Below are 21120 nucleotides of genomic sequence, written 5' to 3' on the forward strand. Positions count from 1 at the left end.
TAAGCCATCATGTGAATGAGTCTTGGCCCCCGCATGCAAGTCCCCCAGTATGCTTCACTCCTCTGTCCATGTGCTCCGGCGAACAAACCAGGAAATCCTCTGTTAATGATAATTTCCTGTTATGTCTGAACTGGGAAACTTTGGTTAATTGCTTTGGACCAAACCAAGATATGAAGCCATCCTTTGAATTCAGCTTCATATTCCAACTTCCTCAGAAGCCATTAACTCTCACTTGTGATGAGCAAAGTACTGTCGCTACATGGGGGGCACAAGGGTCATTTGTATCTTGGTTTACAGCTGAATTCAGCCAGGGTCTCTCTACCATTCACCATGGAGTCTTAGTTTATATTTGCATAATCTTGAATTTTTAAAGACATTGATAAGAGTAGAATTTAAATAAAGTCAATTTTCTGTAATGTTGATTACTAAAAAATCTCATTTTGCTTCAAAACCCAGCACACTAATTATTTAACACTTAACAAAACTGAGATAAGTCTTTAACCGTACAGAAAAAATGAACAACTTTTAATAAATTTTCATTCTAGGCCATGCTTTTTTTGTTATCTATGAGATGCCTTGTCTAATATTATTTTAAAATGCTTCTATGTTACTGCATTGACTGACTGATTTTTGTTGTGTAACAAAAATCAGCTTGTACAACGAGACTTCTAGTTTCTCTTCTTCCCCCTACAGCCCCTCAAATGCCCCCATAATTTGCTCTAGAGCAGGGATGGCGAACCTTTTAGAGACTGAGGTGCCCAAACTGCAGCCCAAAACCCACTTATTTATCGCAAAGTGCCAACATGGCAATTTAACCTTAATACTGAGATTTTAGTTTAGAAAAAACAACTCATACATTAACATCTTTTGTCTTAAATGAAAAACACAATAGCAGAGCTTTCAATGATACAAACAACTTTTTTTTTGAAAGGTAAAGGTTTGCATTTCGCATGCTTTTGAACAATTAATGTGATTTTTGCTGTTGTACGCATGCTGATAATTTGTCTAACCTTGCTGAACTCAAGGCGGCTTACTTCCGACTAGGAACAACAGACTGGCAGGAGGCCCTGGCGCATCAAAAGTCAGCACCTGCTCAGCCGCTTGCCAGGGTTACCACAGCTCTAAATGCGCCCGAGAGCAGAGCAGGAAGGCGGGTTGGGCGAAACCGAGCTTGATGGTGGGGAGGCGGAGCCAGCTCAGAGGCGGCCGTCAGGTTTGGTTGCAATGGCAGATGGGCTTGATCGGTGACTTGAGTAGCGGTGGTGCAGGCTTTGGACGGAGTGGCAGTTTCCTGGCACAAGCCCTCCCCCCCCACACACCCCTGGGCAGCCCCGAGGGTGAAAACGGTGCCCTAGCAGTGCTGGGACCATACTGGAAGCCGCCAGAAGTCTCCTGCAGTGCTGGAGTGCCAGTTTCACCTCCTAGCTACGGCCCTTCTTGGGGGACAACACGCTTGCTCACAGAGAGGGCTCTGAGTGCCACCTCTGGCACGCGTGCCATAGGTTCGCCACCACTGCTCTAGAGTGTTCCCCAGCCCTGTGGAAGAGATTTTCAGGGTGTGCAGTGATTCCCAAGGTGAAGGGAGGAAAGGAAGGAGAAGCTACCTTGCTATGTTGGATCTCATTCAGGAGTAATAAGACTCATCCAAATGACTATGTAGTATCTCTTCACCTTGCAATTGCATACATCCTCCAGAATTCATAAGCCAATTGTACTATTATATTATGTAAAGGTAAAAGGTAAAGGACCCCTGGACGGTTAAGTCCAGTCAAAGGTGATTATGGGATGTGGCGCTCATCTTGCTTTTCAGGCCGAGGGAGCTGCTGTTTCTCCACAGACAGCTTTCTGGGTCATGTGGTTCAACAGAACACCATGATGAGTGCCAGAGCGCATGGAAACGGCATTTCCCTTCCTGCCACAGCAATACCTATTTATCTACTTTCGTACTTCTAGGTTGGCAGAAGCTGGGACAGAGCAATGGGAGGTCACCCCATCGCACACATTCAAACTGCCAACCTTCCAATCAGCAAGCCCAAGAGGCTCAGACCACAGCGCTACCCATGTCCCTCTGAATTATCTGACAAATGTAAAGTAAGCTTTTGAAAATTCCCAGTTTTATAAACTCTCCATACTTTGCACTGAGAAAAGTGCTACTGAGAAAAATCTTGCAATCATAATGACATCATAGAAGCTTTCATATATAAAGATCAGGATCCCCCTTTATGACATCACAGAACCCTTCCCCAGCTGATGGGTTGATTATATTCCCTGCATTCAAATCTCTCCAGTGCTCAGGCTGAGAGCTTGGTCATGATGGAAGGATTTATTTGATTTATTTAAATCTTTTTTTAGACAATGAATACGAGCTTAAACAGTTATTTGCTACGATTCCTACACAGGGAACATCAATTAGCAGAAGACATTTCTTGCTGAAAATTTCACAGAATGTTTTCTCAAGGTCCTTGTCAGGTTTCTCTCCTTTGGACAGTCTTATTGTTTCAAGATGTTATTGGCTTTTGTGAACGACCAGCTTGGACAAGAGTTGCTTGGGAAATGACTCTACAGGATCTGGAACTACTGGCGACTAAACAGCAATCTAACTGTTTTCGTGATTCAATGTGTCAAGTATGCCATTGTTTTACTGGCTTAGGACTATCCAAAGAGTCTCTAGAAGTTGTGTATGCTGGTTGTAAAGTAGCATTCCTCATAGTGAGTGGTTTAGCTGTCCACTACTTGTTTACCAAACTGAAACTGAAATTGACACTGGCGAAACCCACAATGGTAAGATATTCTCAATTAGCACATTGTCTGGCTTTAATTTCTGACCTTTAACTCAGATTCCAATTTAATAGAAAAATATATGTAAAAAAACAAACCATGAGTCTTAATGCTGATCCCAGTCAGAAGTACTTTCTAAGTAACATGTGTCAGGACAAGGTGAGCACAGCCACACTATAAATCTACTGGTTTTATTTAACATCAGTTTCCTCTACAGAACCCTGGAAGTTGTAGTATGAGCTGACAATTCTGTGAGAGATCCTTAGCACTCTCAGAACTGTGATTTCACTAATTCTTTGCAAGGACAAAACCATGTATAGTCTGGTGTGTAGATATGCCCAATGTGTACTTTGTACACAAAAAAACTAAATTTTGAACAACTGAACCACCTGGGACTCTAACTACAGTGAACTGGCTAAATATGTGCCTAATTTATACTTTTACCTACTTATACCTACTTATATGTTAAAGAATCAAGTGATCTCGCTATCTAATAAGCTCAGCTTTCACAGAACAGCAGATAGAAGATCAATGAGCATATAGTGGTACCTCGGGTTACATACGCTTCAGGTTACATACGCTTCAGGTTACAGACTCCGCTAACCCAGAAATATTACTTCAGGTTAAGAACTTTGCTTCAGGCTAAGAACAGAAATCATGCTCCGGCGCTGTAGCGGCAGTGGGAGGCCCCATTAGCTAAAGTGGTGCTTCAGGTTAAGAACAGTTTCAGGTTAAGAGCGGACCTCCGGAACGAATTAAGTACGTAACCAGAGGTACCACTGTACTACCATAAAGCCAAAGGGATGTTGTTTTTTATGCCACAGGGTCAAATCCAGAACAGCAGTCTAAGACCAGGAGTACAGGGATTTCAGACATCAAATTCCTCTTAAAAGGCATAATAGCAGGGTCAGTGAAAGAGATGGCAACACTATTTAACTTGTAAATGGCTTTCGATGCAAAGTATTACTCCCTGTTTTTCCATTTTTCTCAGCCCTGTAGGACAATTGTCCAAGCACCTGCATTTCCAGTTGCTACCAAAGTGAATGATGAATACACCCACAACATGGACAAAATGCTCTACAGGCTGGTGGCGAACACTTCCAAGATGATGAAATACATGAAGCATGTTGCTCACCGTTACAAGAAAGAAGTCAAATACCGCAAATTAAGCAGAAAGAGCAAAGCAGATGAATTTGATGAAGACGAACAGTTCTTTCCAATTTGTCCCCACAACCACAGCTCCAGTGGAGACACATAATGCATGAAACCTAAACCCCAGGTTCTTCCCTGCTATGTTCAGCTCTTCCTTTCACAATCTTTCCAATCATACACTTAAGTCAACAGGGTAACACAATAAATGGCGAAAATCTCAACATGCTTGATCAACCTTTTTGAGAAGAATTTAATGAAGAATCTTGTGGATGATTGAGGTGAAAGAGGCCCAAATGAAAGGCTATTAAACATTTATTAAAAAAAAAATCTACCCAAAAATTAAAGCCTGTATCTGATATGCTGTGATTCTTCCATATGACCCTGCTGTATTAAGCAACTTCAGTTTTGCACAATTAGGATAAACAATGCTACATTTGTCTGTCAGAAGATTCCTTTTTCACTGGTAACAAAAATACTATGTTAGCAATTAAATACCAGCCCACCTCAATATATTTCATAGCTAGCCTTACCACTAAGGTAGCATTTCTATGGCAGCAGCAAACAAAAAGGATTTCCCTTCCATTGCTATCCTGATATAGCCTATGCTCTGGAATGATGGGCAAAAAGGGTCATAATGCATGAAACCTAAAAAGCAGGCAAACAGGCAGGTGACTCCAAGGAAAGTGGAGGGTGGACAAGAGATGCAATGGCAGAGGCTCAAGTTTACGTGAGCTTGAACTCACCTGACAGAACAGTGTAAGACATCAGGGCATGAAAAGATCCCTCAGCAACCAAGCAAAACCTGGTCTGATATATTTGGTTTCCTCTTCAACGTCCCTCCCTTTCCTTGGAACAGCTGTGCCTGCCACCCATTGCATGGTCAGTCAGCAATAACCCTTTTTGCAGCCCTTGTTGAGGAACATCTCTTCCCTTTAGTCACTGAGGCTGCCATGCACACTCCCTACAGAAATGATATAGAAGAGTACTCATCGTCGCAGTGTGTGTGTATGCCATCCCAATCCACACAAACTCTTCCTGGGAAGCCAACGCAACGCAGAACACAAACCAAACCAAATACAGTAAATGCAATCAAATGTATCCCACAAACACCATGTAGAACATCATCCTGACTCAGCTAAGAACTAAACATGGAATCCTTGCCAGTGACCACAGCTGGTTTTCAACTCAATTTAACTATTTAGATTTGAGGTATCCCCTGTTCAGTCATGTCTTCAGGTGGGCAAGATACTATAATTAACAAGGTAGCTTCGTGACCTCATCACAATGGAGCAAGTTCTTGACCTTGACCTTTCTCCCGTTCTCAGAGGCATACCTAGGCTCCCTTGTGCCCTTTGCAAAGAGCTGTATCGGTGCCTGCAAAGCTGGGAGAAACTGTGGAAGCCAACAAACAAATTGACTATGGGGTGAGCGAGACAGAGCTCCTGGCCTAGGAAGTGTCTCACTGAATTCAAAAGAGACTTCTGAGCAGGCATATACACGGTTGCACTATTAGGGGCACCAAATATTGGCATTGCAAAGGGCACTGCTTTAAGCCAAAGCCAGCCACTGCACATGGGGGTTGGAGGGGGGAGAGGTTCCATTTTCCCAGGTGTTGCAAGCAGTGCCAGAGAGCCCTGTCACACACCAAGGGGCTTCTGGCGGTTCCCTCACTGCGAGAAGTGATCCGGCCAGAGGAGCTTCTCAGTAGTGGTGCCTGCCCTGTGGAACGTCCTCCCATCAGAAGTCAAGGAGATGAGTAACACTATAACCTTTAGAAAACACCTAAAGGCAGCCCTGTATAGGGAAGCTTTTTAAGGTTTAATGTTTTATTGTGTTTTTATATATGTTGGAAACAGCCCAGAATGGCTGGGGCACAAATAATAAAGTATTATTATTGGTCTGTCCATCTCTACTAGGGGCAAAGAGCAACCCAGCTTTCCCACCTCCCCTCACGGCTCCATCACCCTTTCACTTCAGCAGGGCAAGTTCCTCAGATTTCCTTCTTTCGCCTCTTCCTCCTCCCCTCATGCCCCAACTGTAATGTGTTGGGGACCACTATTACTGCAAAGACGGCCATGCTGAAGACAAATGCCTGCTCCTCCTGCTGCCTGAGGCAGGGAGCTGGTGAGAGCGATGATCCATAGGGAAGCCTTGGCTATGGCTCCAGCCAAGTTGGGCACAGCTAAAGCTGGGAGGAGAAAAGGTGGATTCACAGGCCCTTCCTGCCTGTGCGCACACTCACCTGTGGCACGATTTTCACTCCCCACTGGGATTGCCGCCTTGGTGGGTGCCACTTCACCAATGTCTAGGTATGCCCATTCTACAATGGCTAGCCACCGTTGGACCAGACAGGCCTTTGGTCTGAATCACTAGGACTCACACCTATGTTCCATTGTAAACTATACACTGGCCTGTATAGTACTCTGAATGTCCAGCCAGGAGAACATGATCCTTGGGTTTGCAAAAACATTCAGGCACCCACCCCGCTGTCTGATTCCAAATAAAGAAAGTTTTTTTTAAGGAACTAGGTTGGTATTACAGATAGTTTTAAGCAAAGTAAATTGTTTTAGCATTCGAGTCAAACATTGGCAGGAACTGAGTAGGAGGAAGGGTAGGGGGATATTTGTTTTGCATTAAAATGTAAAATCTATATTCAAAATCAATAATATTTTTAAAAAGTGTTATGTGACTATTCACATTTTAAAATACACATACAGTCATACCTTGGTTCTCAAACAGAATGTGTTCCAGGAGTCCGTTCGACTTCCGGAACTGTTCGAAAACCATAATAAATATTGATGTTTATCTTTCTTCACCCTTGTTTCTTCTTCTCCTTCTCCTTCATTCATTAATTAAATTTGTATACTGCCCTATACCTGTAGGTCTCATGCAGATCTTCCCTGGTGGGGTAGGAGGTACCATTTTGGACCCAAGACATTTTGGCATCTGAGGTGGACCCATCAAGTGCAGCTCAGGTGGCTAGTTTTCATACCTATATCAGAGATAGCCATCTGACCTGTACTATGCAAATATACTCATAGAATTACAGGGAAGGGGAAGAGGAGGAGCCCCCTCCCTTCTAATGAACCCCAGTACAGAATAACATAAAAATAAGAAATTAAATGCATTGAAAAAGCTCAGACTGTTGCACTACTAATAGGCACACCACTCGTGTCCAGTGATGTGCAGTCATTGGACTAGGGAGACTAGGCTAATCCCCTAAATGTTTCCCTAGTGCCTGCTTCCCAAAGCCCGGGAAGCTTCTGCCTGGCTTAGGAAGAGAGGTGCAATGCTCCTACGGGTCCAAGAGCCCTCCTGCCACCTTCCCAAAGTCTGCCTAGCTTTAGGAAGGAGGCAGCAGAGCGCCACATCCTGTCAGAGGCCTGGGGCCTCCTTCCCAAAGCCTAGGAAGCTTCTGCCCAGCTTAGGGAAGGAGGCACAATGCTCACGGGCATGACACCAGCCCCCAACTGCCCTGGCAAGCTGGTGCCTCTGGCCCTAACTGTTCCCCACAAAAAATTCATCACACACCACTGCTAGTGTCCATTACAGCACTGCTGCAGGACACTTCCCCCTCTGCAACCGGGCGTGGTGGAAGCCAATGGGAGGATGGCAACAGCAAGACATTGCCACCCAAGTGCCTTCGAAACAATACAAATGCCACAGTACTCTCGGAAAGACACAGAAACACTCAGGCACCCACACTTTTAACCAACAAAGGCCTGTCCAGGCTGCCAACATTTTGGCATAGGACTGTGTCTTGGAAATGGGTGCTTGTTACAACAACATCAGATATATGGTGCAACGTGCTTAAATGCTGCTGCACCATAAAACCTCTCCCATGCATACCAGCACCAGACTAGCTATGCCCTGATAAAGACCATGGAGCTTTTTATACACAGCTTTCTTGCTTTTAGGATACCTAGCATCCTACAGAAAAAATCAGTTTAGTGTCTCATCTTCTGACTTTTCTTTTTCTATGAAAATCAGCAATTAAAGTGTTTTACAGCATACAGTTAAGCATTATCACATACTAATATCTGCAGATGAAGCTGCTATTAAAGGCATAGGAACAGAGGTCAGTTAAAAAGTTGGACACAGTAACTTGCACTGTGTTGTCACTCGTTTTCAGAAGCGCCTGCTGATCATGGTACATTCAAGGCTGGTCACGAGGCCATGATAATCCCTCAGTTCAAGTGCATTTGACTTGCATGATTTCAACCAAACATGGCTTGAAGGTGGGATGGTTGAAATTGTACAAGTCAAGGCAGGGAGCTTAAAAGCTCTTTTCATGCTGGGTCCAATCAGGGCTGCCCAACACATAAAGAGCTTTTAAGTTCTTCACCTTGCTTGCTGGGCAAGGCCTGTGCAGCATGCTGGCTCTGGAAGGTTCTGGGATACTCCTGCAAGATTTTGTGGGACAATCTGAGTTCCTGTAAGATCTTGCACAAGCACCACTAGCCTTCTAAAGTTGCTTGCTGGGAAAGGCCTGAGGCAGTTTTAAGGTAGTGTGACTGGTTTGGTTGCACTGGTCACCGCAATGCAGGGGCCGCCATAACAATGCTGTCCACCACTGGCAAGGTGCACTCAGCTGACTGGCTCTGGTGATACTGGGGGTGCTCTTTCTCTCCCCTTCACTCACTAGCTGCGGAGCAGTTCCAAGGATTTGATTATACACAATTTTTGCTTATATGTGCAATTTTTGGAACCAAACCCCTACGTACGATGAGGGATTACTGTAAACCACTATGAGACTGTGTGCAAGAATGACACTGTTTTCTTTGGTTACAACTGACTGATATTTGACAGCAAATTTTATTTGTTTAAGTGTCTTTTATGCTATTCTTCAAATAATAGGTGATGAGCCTGTAGTGAGAAGAAGCATAACAGAATGCACTGTTAGGAGCTGCCTTTCTAGGCTCACTGTGAATTTTGGCAGAACTGATCTCACTGAAGGAAGATCACTAGGTGGCAGTTGGGCACCAAACCAGACAGGGTAGTTGAAAAACAAGACTGAGAGCATTGTTGTATGGATGGGGATCTAAGGCTTGGAGATCAGGATGCCACCCAATCTTGGTGACCGAGATGAGAGGCAAAGCTACGTTTCTCTGACCAAAATCCAGCACTGAATCAGTCCAAAGGATCTTCATGCAGTTCAAATCATATTCATTTACACCTGTCTAGAATTATGGTCTTAACATGAGTAAGATCAGATCCACATCTCAAAGAAGCTTAGGTGTCACCGCTCTTACCTGCCCAATCCAAGAATGCAACACATTCTGTCTGCTCATATCGGCAGGCAATATCTCTAGCCTTTTCACCCCGGGAGGTGGTTGCATAAATGTCAGCTTCCAGTTCTATAAGAGTTTTCAAAGTCTCTAGTTGTCCCCAGGCTGCAGCACAGTGGAGGAGTGTATAACCTGAGAGAGTGAGCCAAATTAGAATGTGTAGTTGTATATAGAATACCCGTTTATAACATTCTCTCTCTCTCTCTCTTCATTCACAAAACAACCAAACATATCCAGCCACTTGGAAGCCAATATTTTAACCAGAATGTACCTTTAGCATCTCAATCTTGGGATTCAAACCATTCATTTATTATTATTTTTAAAAGTGGGTTATCAGCATTCATTTACAAACAGACAAGCAACTAGTGTCTACTTAAGGTTCTGGTACAAAAGGGATTTTGTGCTCAAGATACAATGTATCTTATACATCCTTTTTTTAATTGTAGTCTGTTCTAAGTGATCTCTTCAAAAATGTTTCCCATTGTCCTGTCAATAATATTATAGATTTTAAAAGAAAACCCAACTTTTGCCTGCTAAACAGATGGTGCAAATTTTGTAAATAATAAATATAGGTACACCTGTCCAATGTATTCCAGGTGAAAACTGTAATGTTCTGATAATGCTTTATAGGGCATTTTATGGAAAAACAGACTTGTTATGAACTGCTTGCATGGTGTTCTGCAGAGAGGAAGGATCGCCCTCAGACAACCAGGTAAAGAGGGCTTTTTTCCCCAACTACAGAGAAAAAAGTATGAGCAGGCAAACTAGTAAAAAAATTGTGGAGTACATTTTTTGCATAACTGGTCAGTTATGTACCTCGGGCCGTCTTATCCTTCAGATCAACCCCGTATCTTGCCAGTGTCCGGATAACGTCGCTCTGCCCAGCCATACAGGTTGCATACAGCAGGCCTCTGCCCACAATATCCTTTTCCATTAAAAGCTGGTTGGCTTTTTCATGATCAGGATCTTCCAGGTCCTCAAAAATCTGTTGTACTCCCTCTGTGTCACCAGTTAGACAAGCTCTCAGGAGAGGATTGAAAGGCTTTGGTTCCTCTTGAGGCCCCAAGTTCTCGTGCTCACTTTTGTTTGCCGAGTCTACTATCTCCTCTGTTGATTCCATTTTCCTGGAATAAGCCTGAAAAGGAACAAAATGGAACCTAATTTTTGTTTGCAGGAAATTCATACTATTTGGTCAAGGACAAATCAAAAGGTTGTTAGGTCTCTAAGTATCCTTTCTTTTTGACTAGGGGATGTTGGAAGAAAGATAATAAGAAAGAAATCCATCCTAACAGCTATCAGCTCACCCACCCAGGATCACATTTTTACTTTTCCTCATTCTAGTCACACATTTTCCATCCAGATTTGTGGCTGAAAACTAATATGCTTCCCATCTTTCATGTCCACTACTAGGTTTTCCTGTGACTCCTGGGAGTAAGAAAGAATGCAGGAAAACTACTTCTGAAAAACCTTGTATCACCAGAATTACTACACTCACAGTGTGAATCTGTGCATGTTCATCCAGAAGAAAGTCCCACTGAGTTCAGTTAGTGCACATAGGATTACAAAGTTCCAACATAACTTTCTCAAAATGTGACCCACGAATATTTGATTACACTACTGGCATAACAACATGTGTTTGAAGAAGTCAGATAAAAAGGGAAGATATCAAAATATTATCTCCTGTTGCTCATAAACAATTGGGTGGAACTTACCCAATATGAACACCTAATGTTCCTTGTATTCCACAAAATCTGTAAAAAGTTTCAAAATATAATCCTTTTGCCATAGTATTTTCTCTCCTTTCTGGTTTGGTTCAAAGATACTGTTAGATGTCACCCCTCTCTCCCTGAGCTGTGCAAGATTCCAGGGGACGCATGTGCGTCATACCCGGGGGCCTGTTTTTCCTTTTTGGGGTTTTCCCTAAGAAATGAAGTACATGTACATGTCAGTCTCATTCAAGGTGTACCAAATCTATTTGGGGTTTTTTGTGTGTTTTTTTGGTATTTGTGTTACGGAAGGGGGGGGGCATGACTTCTTCACTACAATATATTTGCTCAATTTCTCTAGGACTCCATCACCCCTCCCCTGTCCTCCATAATCTCTCAAGTAATCCAGTCAAAATCACTCTGCCAAACCCTTCCTCCAGGCGATGCCAGGTGACAGACTATGCAAACATGGACCATTGCCTTCTCAGGATGTGCTTATCTGCGCATATCTCCAGCTCTCTGCATATTCATCCCTCCCTCCTCCATATGTTAATCTGTGTAACCCAACCTCTTCTTAATGTATTCATGATGTAACTGGGATGTATTTTGCACTGTATTCTGGGATATGGAGGGAAATTTCAAAAGTTCATGTCACCCCTTACTCTGGGTTCAATCTCGCCTTGAACCTGTTGCGCAATAAACTTGGACCTTCTGCAGTTTGCTCCTGTGTCCGGCTGAGCTCATTTTCTTCCGCAGGGACCCACGGACTTAGTCCGATGAGCTGGGTGGCAGAGTAACCCCGCACCCAGATTTTAGCCGTAACAGTTGGCGCCGCAACGTGGGGCTTGCGGTTCTCCCGAGCTGCTGACTGGGGGCCCCGAAATCTTCAGCCGGCTCCAGGCCATTTTGCCTGGGAAGATCCTTTTGGACCCCCAGCCATCTTCTGGGCGGTAATCGAAAGCCCTAGGAGTTCAGCCGGGGAGCAAAAGAGGGATCCAGCCGGCTTATTCATCGATCCCGGGATCATCATAGAAGACGCGTGAGTATAAGGAAAAAGGAAAATCCAGTGCACTGGTGGGAAGGGGGTGGAAGTCTCCTGGCAACTGAATTCTCTGCCCTCCTCTCTATCGCTCCTTCTTGCCTTTCTCTTGGTCCGGTTAGTGAGAGAGACCGTGGACCGCTGCTCAACCCGAAAGGGGGGTTCTGAGCTCTATCCCTTTTCCTTAAAATCTCCAGCCAGCCGCACCAATTGGGAGCCCGAAAGTAAGACGGAGAGACCCGACTTGAAAGATAGCCAACTCTCTGCAACGGGCATCCCAGTTGAAAGCAAGGGGTTGGAGCTCTCTTTCCGAACTTCCCGAGCGTCCTTGCTAGGGGGCAGGAAGTGGTCTTGCTTTCTATCCTAATCCCAGCCGCACTGGTCGAGCTACATACCACGTGTACTGTAAGCTCGCTTCCGAAAGCAAGGGGGATTTTCGACCCGAAATTCTATCCAGGGACCACCCGATCTGGCACCGCATGGCGCGGGCGTCCAGTAGGGCCCCTTTTCCTGAGATGTGACGATAGGTAGGAGGTTGCCAGGAGGGATAGCCCATGAGGAATTGGGCAGGACCGGCAGAGTGGAAAGAGACCCCAGGTTATAGGAATAAGGAAATAAGGAAATAGGAAATGGAACGCAAGGAACCGGATAGCTAGAGCTCTCTAAAACCCACTAAGGAAGTTGCCAGGCAACTAGAAGCCCCTTCTCCTCTTTACTATACGTCCCTGTACTAAGCATACCAAACCCCTAGACATACTAATCCTAATCAGCCCCTCTCTTTCCCCCTTCTCTATCCCAGACACCCCCCCCAAAAGGGAAAAAAAAAAAGCAACAACAGCAACGCATGCATCTATAAAGGGGTACCCAGTCAACCAAGCGTTGTGAGCCCTACCAGTCTGATTACCTGGTGGTGTGTTTGAAGAGGCAAGGAGGCTCATAAAACCATGTGGGACCTTCCTACTAATTTCACTTAATGAAGCCAAAGGTAGTGGCCCAACTCCTTGCAATAACCAACTAAAGGATGAGAATATATCTGTTTACATGTTGTCTGTTATGTATGTTGTCTGTTAATACATATACGAGAATATGTATGTTTACATGTTGTCTGTTATGTGTGTTGTCTGTTCCTTCTGTCTCTGACAGACTGCCTTTCTTAAGTGTGCATAGTTTAAACTGCAAGCTTGCTTCAAAATTTAAATCTAAGGAAGCCATGCTGGATCTTAGCAGTCCTAAATAAGAGAAGATGAGAATGAAGTGTGCAAATGTTTACCCCACCTCTTGCTTTGCCCCAACTTTTGAGATTGTGAGTCTACAGTCTTATTTTGGAAGGTGCTGATAACCTAATGTTTCTGCTGCAAAAGCCTAGTTGAGCCAACTGCTCTCTCAAGCTAAAATGCAGTGTATGTACTTCATTAAGCATATGCCTATAAAAGTATGGTGTTCATTCTAAGAAAAATATTTGAATCCAGTTTTAACTTTGATTTGGTTGGACAGAAGAGTTATTGTAAGGCTCCTGATATCAGTCTCTATAAGACTTCTTGGCCTCTTTTGTTAGAAAATGCCCCCCCTCCCCCTTGTTTCACTCTGCCTCTTTCAGTTGTTTTCTCCCTTCTTGCTTCTGTGCCAGGTAAATTTACTCCCGAGTAAGCTTCCTTTAAAGGAAACTGCAAAGAGGGGAGGGGGGCAACACTTCTGTATTCCCTTTAAAAAATCAAATCTAGGGCTGCTTTAACTGTGCTTTATAAGAGATCCTCTCCCTATCTTACGAAAACTGTTCACTTCTTCCTTAAATATCATTTCAAACTCACTCAAACTATCTCAAGATCTGCAAAAAGGGTTCTGTGTAAAGTTATGTACTTTTATTTTCCTCTTCCTTAGTACATGATATGAGCATAGATGTTTCCTTTCCCAGCTGTAAATCTGTACTTAAATGTGTATGCCTCTCTGGTAGTACAAATCTTGCTATGAACCCTGTATTTTAGGGTTGGACTAGATGACCCCAGGTCCCTTTCAACTTTCCCAATTTGTGGCTGTGAGGTGATGTGTTGTAATTCAGCCCAGATTTGCTCTTTGTTTTAAAGGTATGAGGTGAAGCCATGAGGTTTGAAGCAGAACTAGTGATATCAGGCATTTAAGTGATTACAGTGTTTATCTTTTTGTCTATTATTTACAAAAATCAGACTTAAAAGTCTACTAAAAGTTTAAGCACATAAAAATTCATATAATCAAGTAGAATTAGCCTTGACCATCCATCCTGTAAATAAAGGGCAGTAAAATTTGTCTGCAGATGGTAAGGCTGAGAATGTTAAAAAAAAATAAAAAAATCCTATGAATTCTAACTCTCTGGCCATTTTACTCATAAATAAGAGAGCGGTTGATTGTTCCGCGAATGACCAGATAAAATGACCAATAATGATAGCCCTTTCCTGTACATAAAGGAAGCACTCCTTTGCTTGGGCTGAATGGTGAATACTTGAATTGCTGAGTTTCTCTTTTTTGTTTTAAAATCTAACCCTATTTTTAAAATCTACTCCTTACCTTTCCCTTCCTTATTCTAATTGAGCCAAAAGATGCAACATTTTCAATGGTATAAAAGGTTTGCTGAAACATGAACTCTGCACATGCACAGAGGCTAGATCAGCTTTAAAAAAAAAAAGAGAGCGAGCGAGAGAAAGGAGGGGGGAGAGAGAAGGTTTGGAGAGCGTAAAACCTATACAAATTTCCTTATGTAAAACTTGGAACCATTGAGCGAAATCATCCTTAATGTGTTCTGCTCCAGGGCTACTTAAGACAATAGAGTTAAGTACTGGACATGCCAAATTCTTTTCACAGGTAAATATCAAAGCACTCCCACTGTGAGTTCCTCTCTTGAGTAGTTTCCCCCCCCCCCATGGGATTTAAATTTTATAACAGTTTTCTTGTGTGTGTGTGTATGTGTATATGCCTATACATTTTAGGAACAGCATTTCCTGACAGACCTCTCACATGAAATAATTTTCCTTTTTAACAGAGTGTCCTTTCTTTTCTCCCACAGCACAAATGATAAAGAGGGGATGCAAACAGTGATTTAAATACTCTATAAAAAGTAATTGCATTTGTATTTCTTTTCTTCCTTCTTCCCTTAAAGCCAAGCAGCAACTTTCTTTCTGTTCTGTGAAACAAGTCTGAATCCCTGCTGTATTAGTGACCTCTATCTCTTTGTGCCTTTGACATTTTTTTTTAAGTTACAAATAATCTGTTTTCATTTATTTAATCAGTTTCTCCATGATGTCTATGAAGTTAATCGAACCACAACCAAACATTGTTTGTGGAATGGTACTTGTTTACCTTTGGCCTGAGCATTTCTTACTAATTCTGTCATTTTGGCTAGTGCAAGGTACCTGCACAACTTGAAATTGCCATTCATTTTATTGGTATTAACTCATTTCCCAGTATTCCGCTATTAACATTACAGCTGATGTCACATCAAGAAACACTTTTATTTTCAGTTGGGGTGTTAGAATGCCAAAACAGATTACTTCAGGTTACTTATTAATTGTGTGTCTTAGCATTTATTTATTTTTGGTTCCTCATAGCTCATTTTGTGTGTTTGTGTTTTACTTTGGGGGACATGTTCATCACATGTTGAAAGTCAGTCTCATGAAGTTCTTTTATTGGATAGCACATGGTGAATTTTAAGTTTTCCCCATTGTTTTTCCATTTTTTTTCAGTCCAGTAGTAATATGTGTGGTTTTGATAATATCTTTGTACTATTTAATAATAGTTATTTTCTGAATCTGATGTCTTTGTGTCAAGTCCATTTTCATCTAACTGGTAATCTAATTTTTTGCTTTCTTTTTATTTTTTAACCTTTGTATTTTTTACAGTTCTCTTTCTATACATGTGGAGTAATTTTTTATTTTATAATATGAAAAGAACAACAACAACAAAAATTAAGTGAAGGAAAGCAAACAAACTTAGCAGATAATAACAGTAATTATATGGAAATGTGATAATGAATAAAATGTTTAATCCACTAAGATTGTTATTATTTGCAGCTTCCCATGGAAACTGGAGGACATCCTTTTTGCCTTTTGCCCCTTTCTTGTCTAACTGTGTTTCTAAGTCGCCCCAAAACCCTGCCCCTTACAGGATATCACTTCTACAGATGTGCAATGATGAAAAGCAGCAACAACCCCTCAACTCACAAGACCTGCAACACCAGAGTTTTTAAAGTGCCCACAGTTATCTCTTTCAAAGGCTATAGACTGACGGGGGGGGGGGGCTGACAAAGGGGGGAGGAGTTGAATTGCAAGGACATTTTCCCACTTTTGAACCTCAAGCCTCTGCTCCAGGATTCAAAAGATACATACGTAAAAGATCACAATTGTGTCAAGATATGCAACAGATATTTAATTATTTTGTTTTGTATTATGTGTTATTATGTAAGAATGTTGAAATGTGTCTGACAGTGTGATTTCCACAATGGGGGGCAATTTATTGTGTGTAACTGTTTTATGTTTAATGTCTTATTGCTTACACACCAATGGAGAATTCTCATGCATTTTATACCTTCTAATAGCTCACACTATTGTGTAGTCCAATGTTTAGATCAATTTATAACCACATTGTTCCACCTGGCACTCTGCCAACTTTCCCTATCCATTTTAATATGTGTTAAACCTCGTTTTGCCAATGACAAACTTCTGGATCCATAAAACACCAGGTACATGAAGGTGGATATGCTTTGGTATAGCAGGAATGATCCCTTATAGAGTTAAATTGACTTATTTGGACAAAGTGCCCCTTTTAAGAATGGTTTTCTTTTAACAGATTGGTTTGAAAAGTTGAGAACCATGGGCACATAAATTCAAATTGGACTCAGTTTGAATTGGGCAAGTGTATCCAGGCTGCAATTAGCTTTTTGGTCCTTAAAGTGCAAGTGAGCAACTTCCCAGGACTACAAGACCAGAGCCTGTAATAATAATAAGAAATCCCATGGATTTTGGCCAAGGCAAAGACATTTCTCTCAGGACGTGTCCAAAACCTGTGCCAGCTGTGGTGGGTACCAGGCTACATGATAAATATGAAAGCCCTAAGTGGATTCAGCAGGGATTGCCACTACTGCGACACCATGCCGATGTGAGACCACAGAAGAGCTGCCTTGACACCTGAGAACACACAAATGGCGGGGGGGGGGGAAGCAAACTGCACTTTGCAGTCATTAGTGGACCTTCCTGCCTAAATGTAAAGCATAGATCACTATTCAGAAAATATTTCTTCCAAGGTGCTAGAATACCACAAGTAACTGAGCAACAAAGTATTAATTTACGTGATATCCTATGTCTAACTATGTGCACTGTTACACCATTATATTTCTGTGCAAATATCCTTAAAGCAGCATGATATCTAAGTCCCTTTCAGGTTTGCATAAAGCCACACATCCCATTCACCGAGATTTAGGGTGCGGAGAAAAGATTTGCAAGTTCTTACAGAACTTTAATGCAAATCTATCTCCGAATGGGGGACTGTTACGGAAGGGGGGGGGGCATGACTTCTTCACTACAATATATTTGCTCAATTTCTCTAGGACTCCATCACCCCTCCCCTGTCCTCCATAATCTCTCAAGTAATCCAGTCAAAATCACTCTGCCAAACCCTTCCTCCAGGCGATGCCAGGTGACAGACTATGCAAACATGGACCATTGCCTTCTCAGGATGTGCTTATCTGCGCATATCTCCAGCTCTCTGCATATTCATCCCTCCCTCCTCCATATGTTAATCTGTGTAACCCAACCTCTTCTTAATGTATTCATGATGTAACTGGGATGTATTTTGCACTGTATTCTGGGATATGGAGGGAAATTTCAAAAGTTCATGTCACCCCTTACTCTGGGTTCAATCTCGCCTTGAACCTGTTGCGCAATAAACTTGGACCTTCTGCAGTTTGCTCCTGTGTCCGGCTGAGCTCATTTTCTTCCGCAGGGACCCACGGACTTAGTCCGATGAGCTGGGTGGCAGAGTAACCCCGCACCCAGATTTTAGCCGTAACAATTTGTATCCCTCTTGAACAGCCTTCTCCCAACCTTGGCACCTTCCAGATGTTGGACCAAAACCCTGATCAGCCTCAGCCAGTGTGACCTGGAATCACCTGGAATGATGGGATTTGGGGTACAAAACATTTGGGAGCACCATGCTGTTAAAGGCTACTCCTGTGTTCTGCTAAGCAGTGGCGTAGCGTGGGTTGTCAGCACCCGGGGCAAGGCAAGTAATTTGCGCCCCCTAACCCGTGGATTTGCGCCCCCTAACCCTAACCCCCAGATGTTGCGCCTGGTGCGGCCGGCCCCCCCTGCACCCCCCACGCTACGCCACTGCTGCCAAGACTGCCAAGTGCCAACCTCTCCATGAAGCCTTTGACATGTTCCCCACTGTGAGGAAGTCTAACTGAAATGAAGTCTTCTCCCATTTTATCCATGCCTTGTGCCCATATCTTGACAATGAGTCCCTTTTGAGGCAGAGGCCTGTCCCTTTCTTTGTTCTTTGTAAATGTGCCAGTGGGTATGTGGCTGGTGCTAAATAAATAAATAAAAATAAAATAAAATATAACCACCAAATAATTTTCTGGACACTCAGATTATCCTGCCTGCCTGATAGCAAAACTACAGGGTTTGTATTCAAGCAACTTTTTTTTTATTTCATAAAATTTATACCCCGCTTGATTCTGAAAAATATAAAGAGATAAAACAATAATTTTGAGGAAAAATTCACAACCATACTTTTGAGAATTTTTACTTTTGTATGTTTTAAGCAGATTAAAATCACCCCAACTTTCTAAGCATGTGGGTAGGCAGGCCTGAACAAGAATGTTTTTAGCATTCTTTTACTCAGAATAGAGCCATTAACAATTAACGACATAGGTCTACTCTGAGTAAAAGTTAGTTGACTAAAACCCCATGGTTTTTTCCACGCACTCTTTCCCCCCCCCCCAGCTCATCCCCCCCCTCCTCGCCCCGCTTTTTCTGACCTCTTCCTTCGCGCCGCAGCGCAGGAGCGGATGCCGTCGCCATAGCAACGGCGCGGGAACTCCCTGAGGCCGGAACTTCCGCGCGGCAGCTCGCCGTTCCCGAACGGACACCTAACAGGACCGGGCGGCTTCCGGCCGGCGGTGCGCCCGGGTTTGGGGCGGGGGGGGGCTCGGGGGCGGGGTGTGTGCGCTGCGTGCGCGGCTCTTACCGGCAGTTTCCGGGACCAGCAGGAGCTGCGGGAGCCGCTGCGGTGCCGAAAGAAGCCGGGAAGGACCCTTCGAAAGGCCGCCCCCCGCCTCCGCTCCCCGCCTCCGCTGCGAGGTCGGTTCCCGAGTCAGCCGGGGCGGAGGAGGGGGAGCCGGGGGGGGCGTTTGCGAGGAGGGGGAGCGCGTACAAGAGCCCCTCAGGCCAAAGGTCCGCCGGTCCCGGGGCCTGCTCCCTTCCAGCCGGGTGCTTCCCCCGTCCACCCGTCTGCAGGGCACGGAGGCAGCAGCTCTCTCCGCCTCGCTCCCGGCCCCTGGCATGCAGCGGGGTATACTGCCTCCGAACGTGGAGGCTCCATTTAGCTGTCGCCGTTGATGGACCCCCATGGATCTTGTTTGTTTAGTCATCCCGCAGACCCGCTCCTGGGCCAGAGGGGGGAAGGTGAATGGACCCTAGAATATGTCAGGTGGTTTGAGGTGGAGAAAATGGAGTTTGGGTGACCAAGCTGGAAGGTGGACTTGCAGCGGCTGAGGGCGGGGGGGATACAGTGCGGCTGCATCGGACCAAGGAGGCGCTGAGTACCGTGGGATTTATTTAGTTACTTTATTTTTTGGCCTTCGAGGATGCATCAGTTTGGATCCTGGGCTTTTAGAAGATTTGCCTTCTCTGACAGCTTCCCAAACTTCTGCAGTGATTGGCTGCATAATCCTTTACATGCCTACGCAGAACTAAGTTCCATTAAATCAAACGGGTCTTGCTTCCAGAAATCAGTGGATAGGGTTGCTACTTTAGATGGCCTGCACACGTCAATCTCTTTGGGAATCTGAGATTCACTCTGTTGGTGCCCAGTTTCAGCATCCCATGGAGGTTATCTGATACATTTTTGGGTAGGAAAGTGGAATTTACAGCCTGCAGGCCAATCTTGGCCCACCAGGGGGCCCAGTGAGGTCATTTCCCCCAGACCATGCCCACCCACTATCAGCTGACATCACTGCTGATGGAAGGAGGGAACAGAGGTTAATTCTGCACTGGTGGCATACCCTGTTCCCAGTAGGGAACAGGACCACACAACCTAGGCAGCAAGATTTAGTCCCTGCTTTTCAGCCTTTTTAAACCAATGGTATTGATTATTTAAAGGCAGAGCATTGAGAGACTTACATACCTGTGGAAGGGATTTTAACAGGTGGGTGGGACAGCCTACCTGTTAGTCATGTGATACCCTAATCACATGTGACCCCAACCACCTGTCAAGTTTGTCCTAATGAGGATCTGTCCCTAGCCCAATTTTTGGGAAACCTTGATTTTTCCAGGGCTGAAAAAGTGCTAGAATTCTATTCTGCAGGTGCTGTTTTGGTATAGAATAGGTAAAGCATTTCAAATTCTTAGGTGTTGTAATCTAACTTTTAGGAACCTTTGTGGTCACTCATCAATTTCTTTTTTTGTCCAGTCCTGTTGATCTCAATGGATAAAATGAATAGAAGGCAGGGATTCTTGATTATTCAGGGTTTGTGAATTACCTCAACTTCATAGCAAGGTGAGTGACTGTAAACATGGTTCGTTCACCATTCTCTGTTTTCTTTTAATATGAGTTATGATAGCTGAAATGCTTTTTAATGTTTTAAAAAGCATAATTGGACGTGGTACTTTTACTTTGGATATGGTAATGGATAAGTATAAAGTTCTGTTTCAGATAGACTCTGCCCTGATGTTCTGACTACTAGATAAGGAGAGTACTGTATATAAATTTTTTTAATCCTTTTTCTAATAACTCTTTCATTGTACTTTTATATTGGCAATAGTATTGCATATAACAGCCAAATTCTTGTAAAATAGACCCATTGGGGATACGTATTAGGAAAGGGGCTTTCCTGAACTGCCTGTGTCTTCCGTGGGACTGCAAGTGTGGTGGCCTTGTGTTTGGAGTATCAGACTGACTCCTAGGAGAGCAG

At 43.7% G+C, this 21120-nt stretch overlaps 2 protein-coding genes across 2 annotated transcripts; one reads left to right on the top strand and one right to left on the bottom strand.

Moving 5' to 3' along the window:
• The first annotated feature begins 2331 nt into the window (after nt 1-2331).
• On the top strand, nt 2332-4377 carry LOC310699054 (uncharacterized protein). Its single transcript, XM_083520653.1, has 2 exons — nt 2332-2781; nt 3770-4377. The coding sequence occupies exons 1-2, from the start codon at nt 2446-2448 to the stop codon at nt 4034-4036; spliced, it is 603 nt and encodes a 200-aa protein (XP_083376779.1). The 5' UTR covers nt 2332-2445; the 3' UTR covers nt 4037-4377.
• Nucleotides 4378-4737: 360 nt separating this feature from the next.
• LOC310699061 (ankyrin repeat domain-containing protein 45-like) lies at nt 4738-19289 on the bottom strand (the record flags this gene model as incomplete). Its single annotated transcript, XM_083520665.1, has 4 exons — nt 4738-4891; nt 9183-9350; nt 10035-10353; nt 19176-19289. Coding segments are annotated over 4 exons (630 nt in total), but the record flags the coding sequence as incomplete, so codon positions are not given.
• Between the last annotated feature and the right edge of the window lie 1831 nt (nt 19290-21120).

This window comes from Podarcis liolepis, assembly GCF_965112155.1.
Source record: "Podarcis liolepis genome assembly, contig: HAP1_SCAFFOLD_117, whole genome shotgun sequence".
NCBI lineage: Eukaryota > Metazoa > Chordata > Lepidosauria > Squamata > Lacertidae > Podarcis > Podarcis liolepis.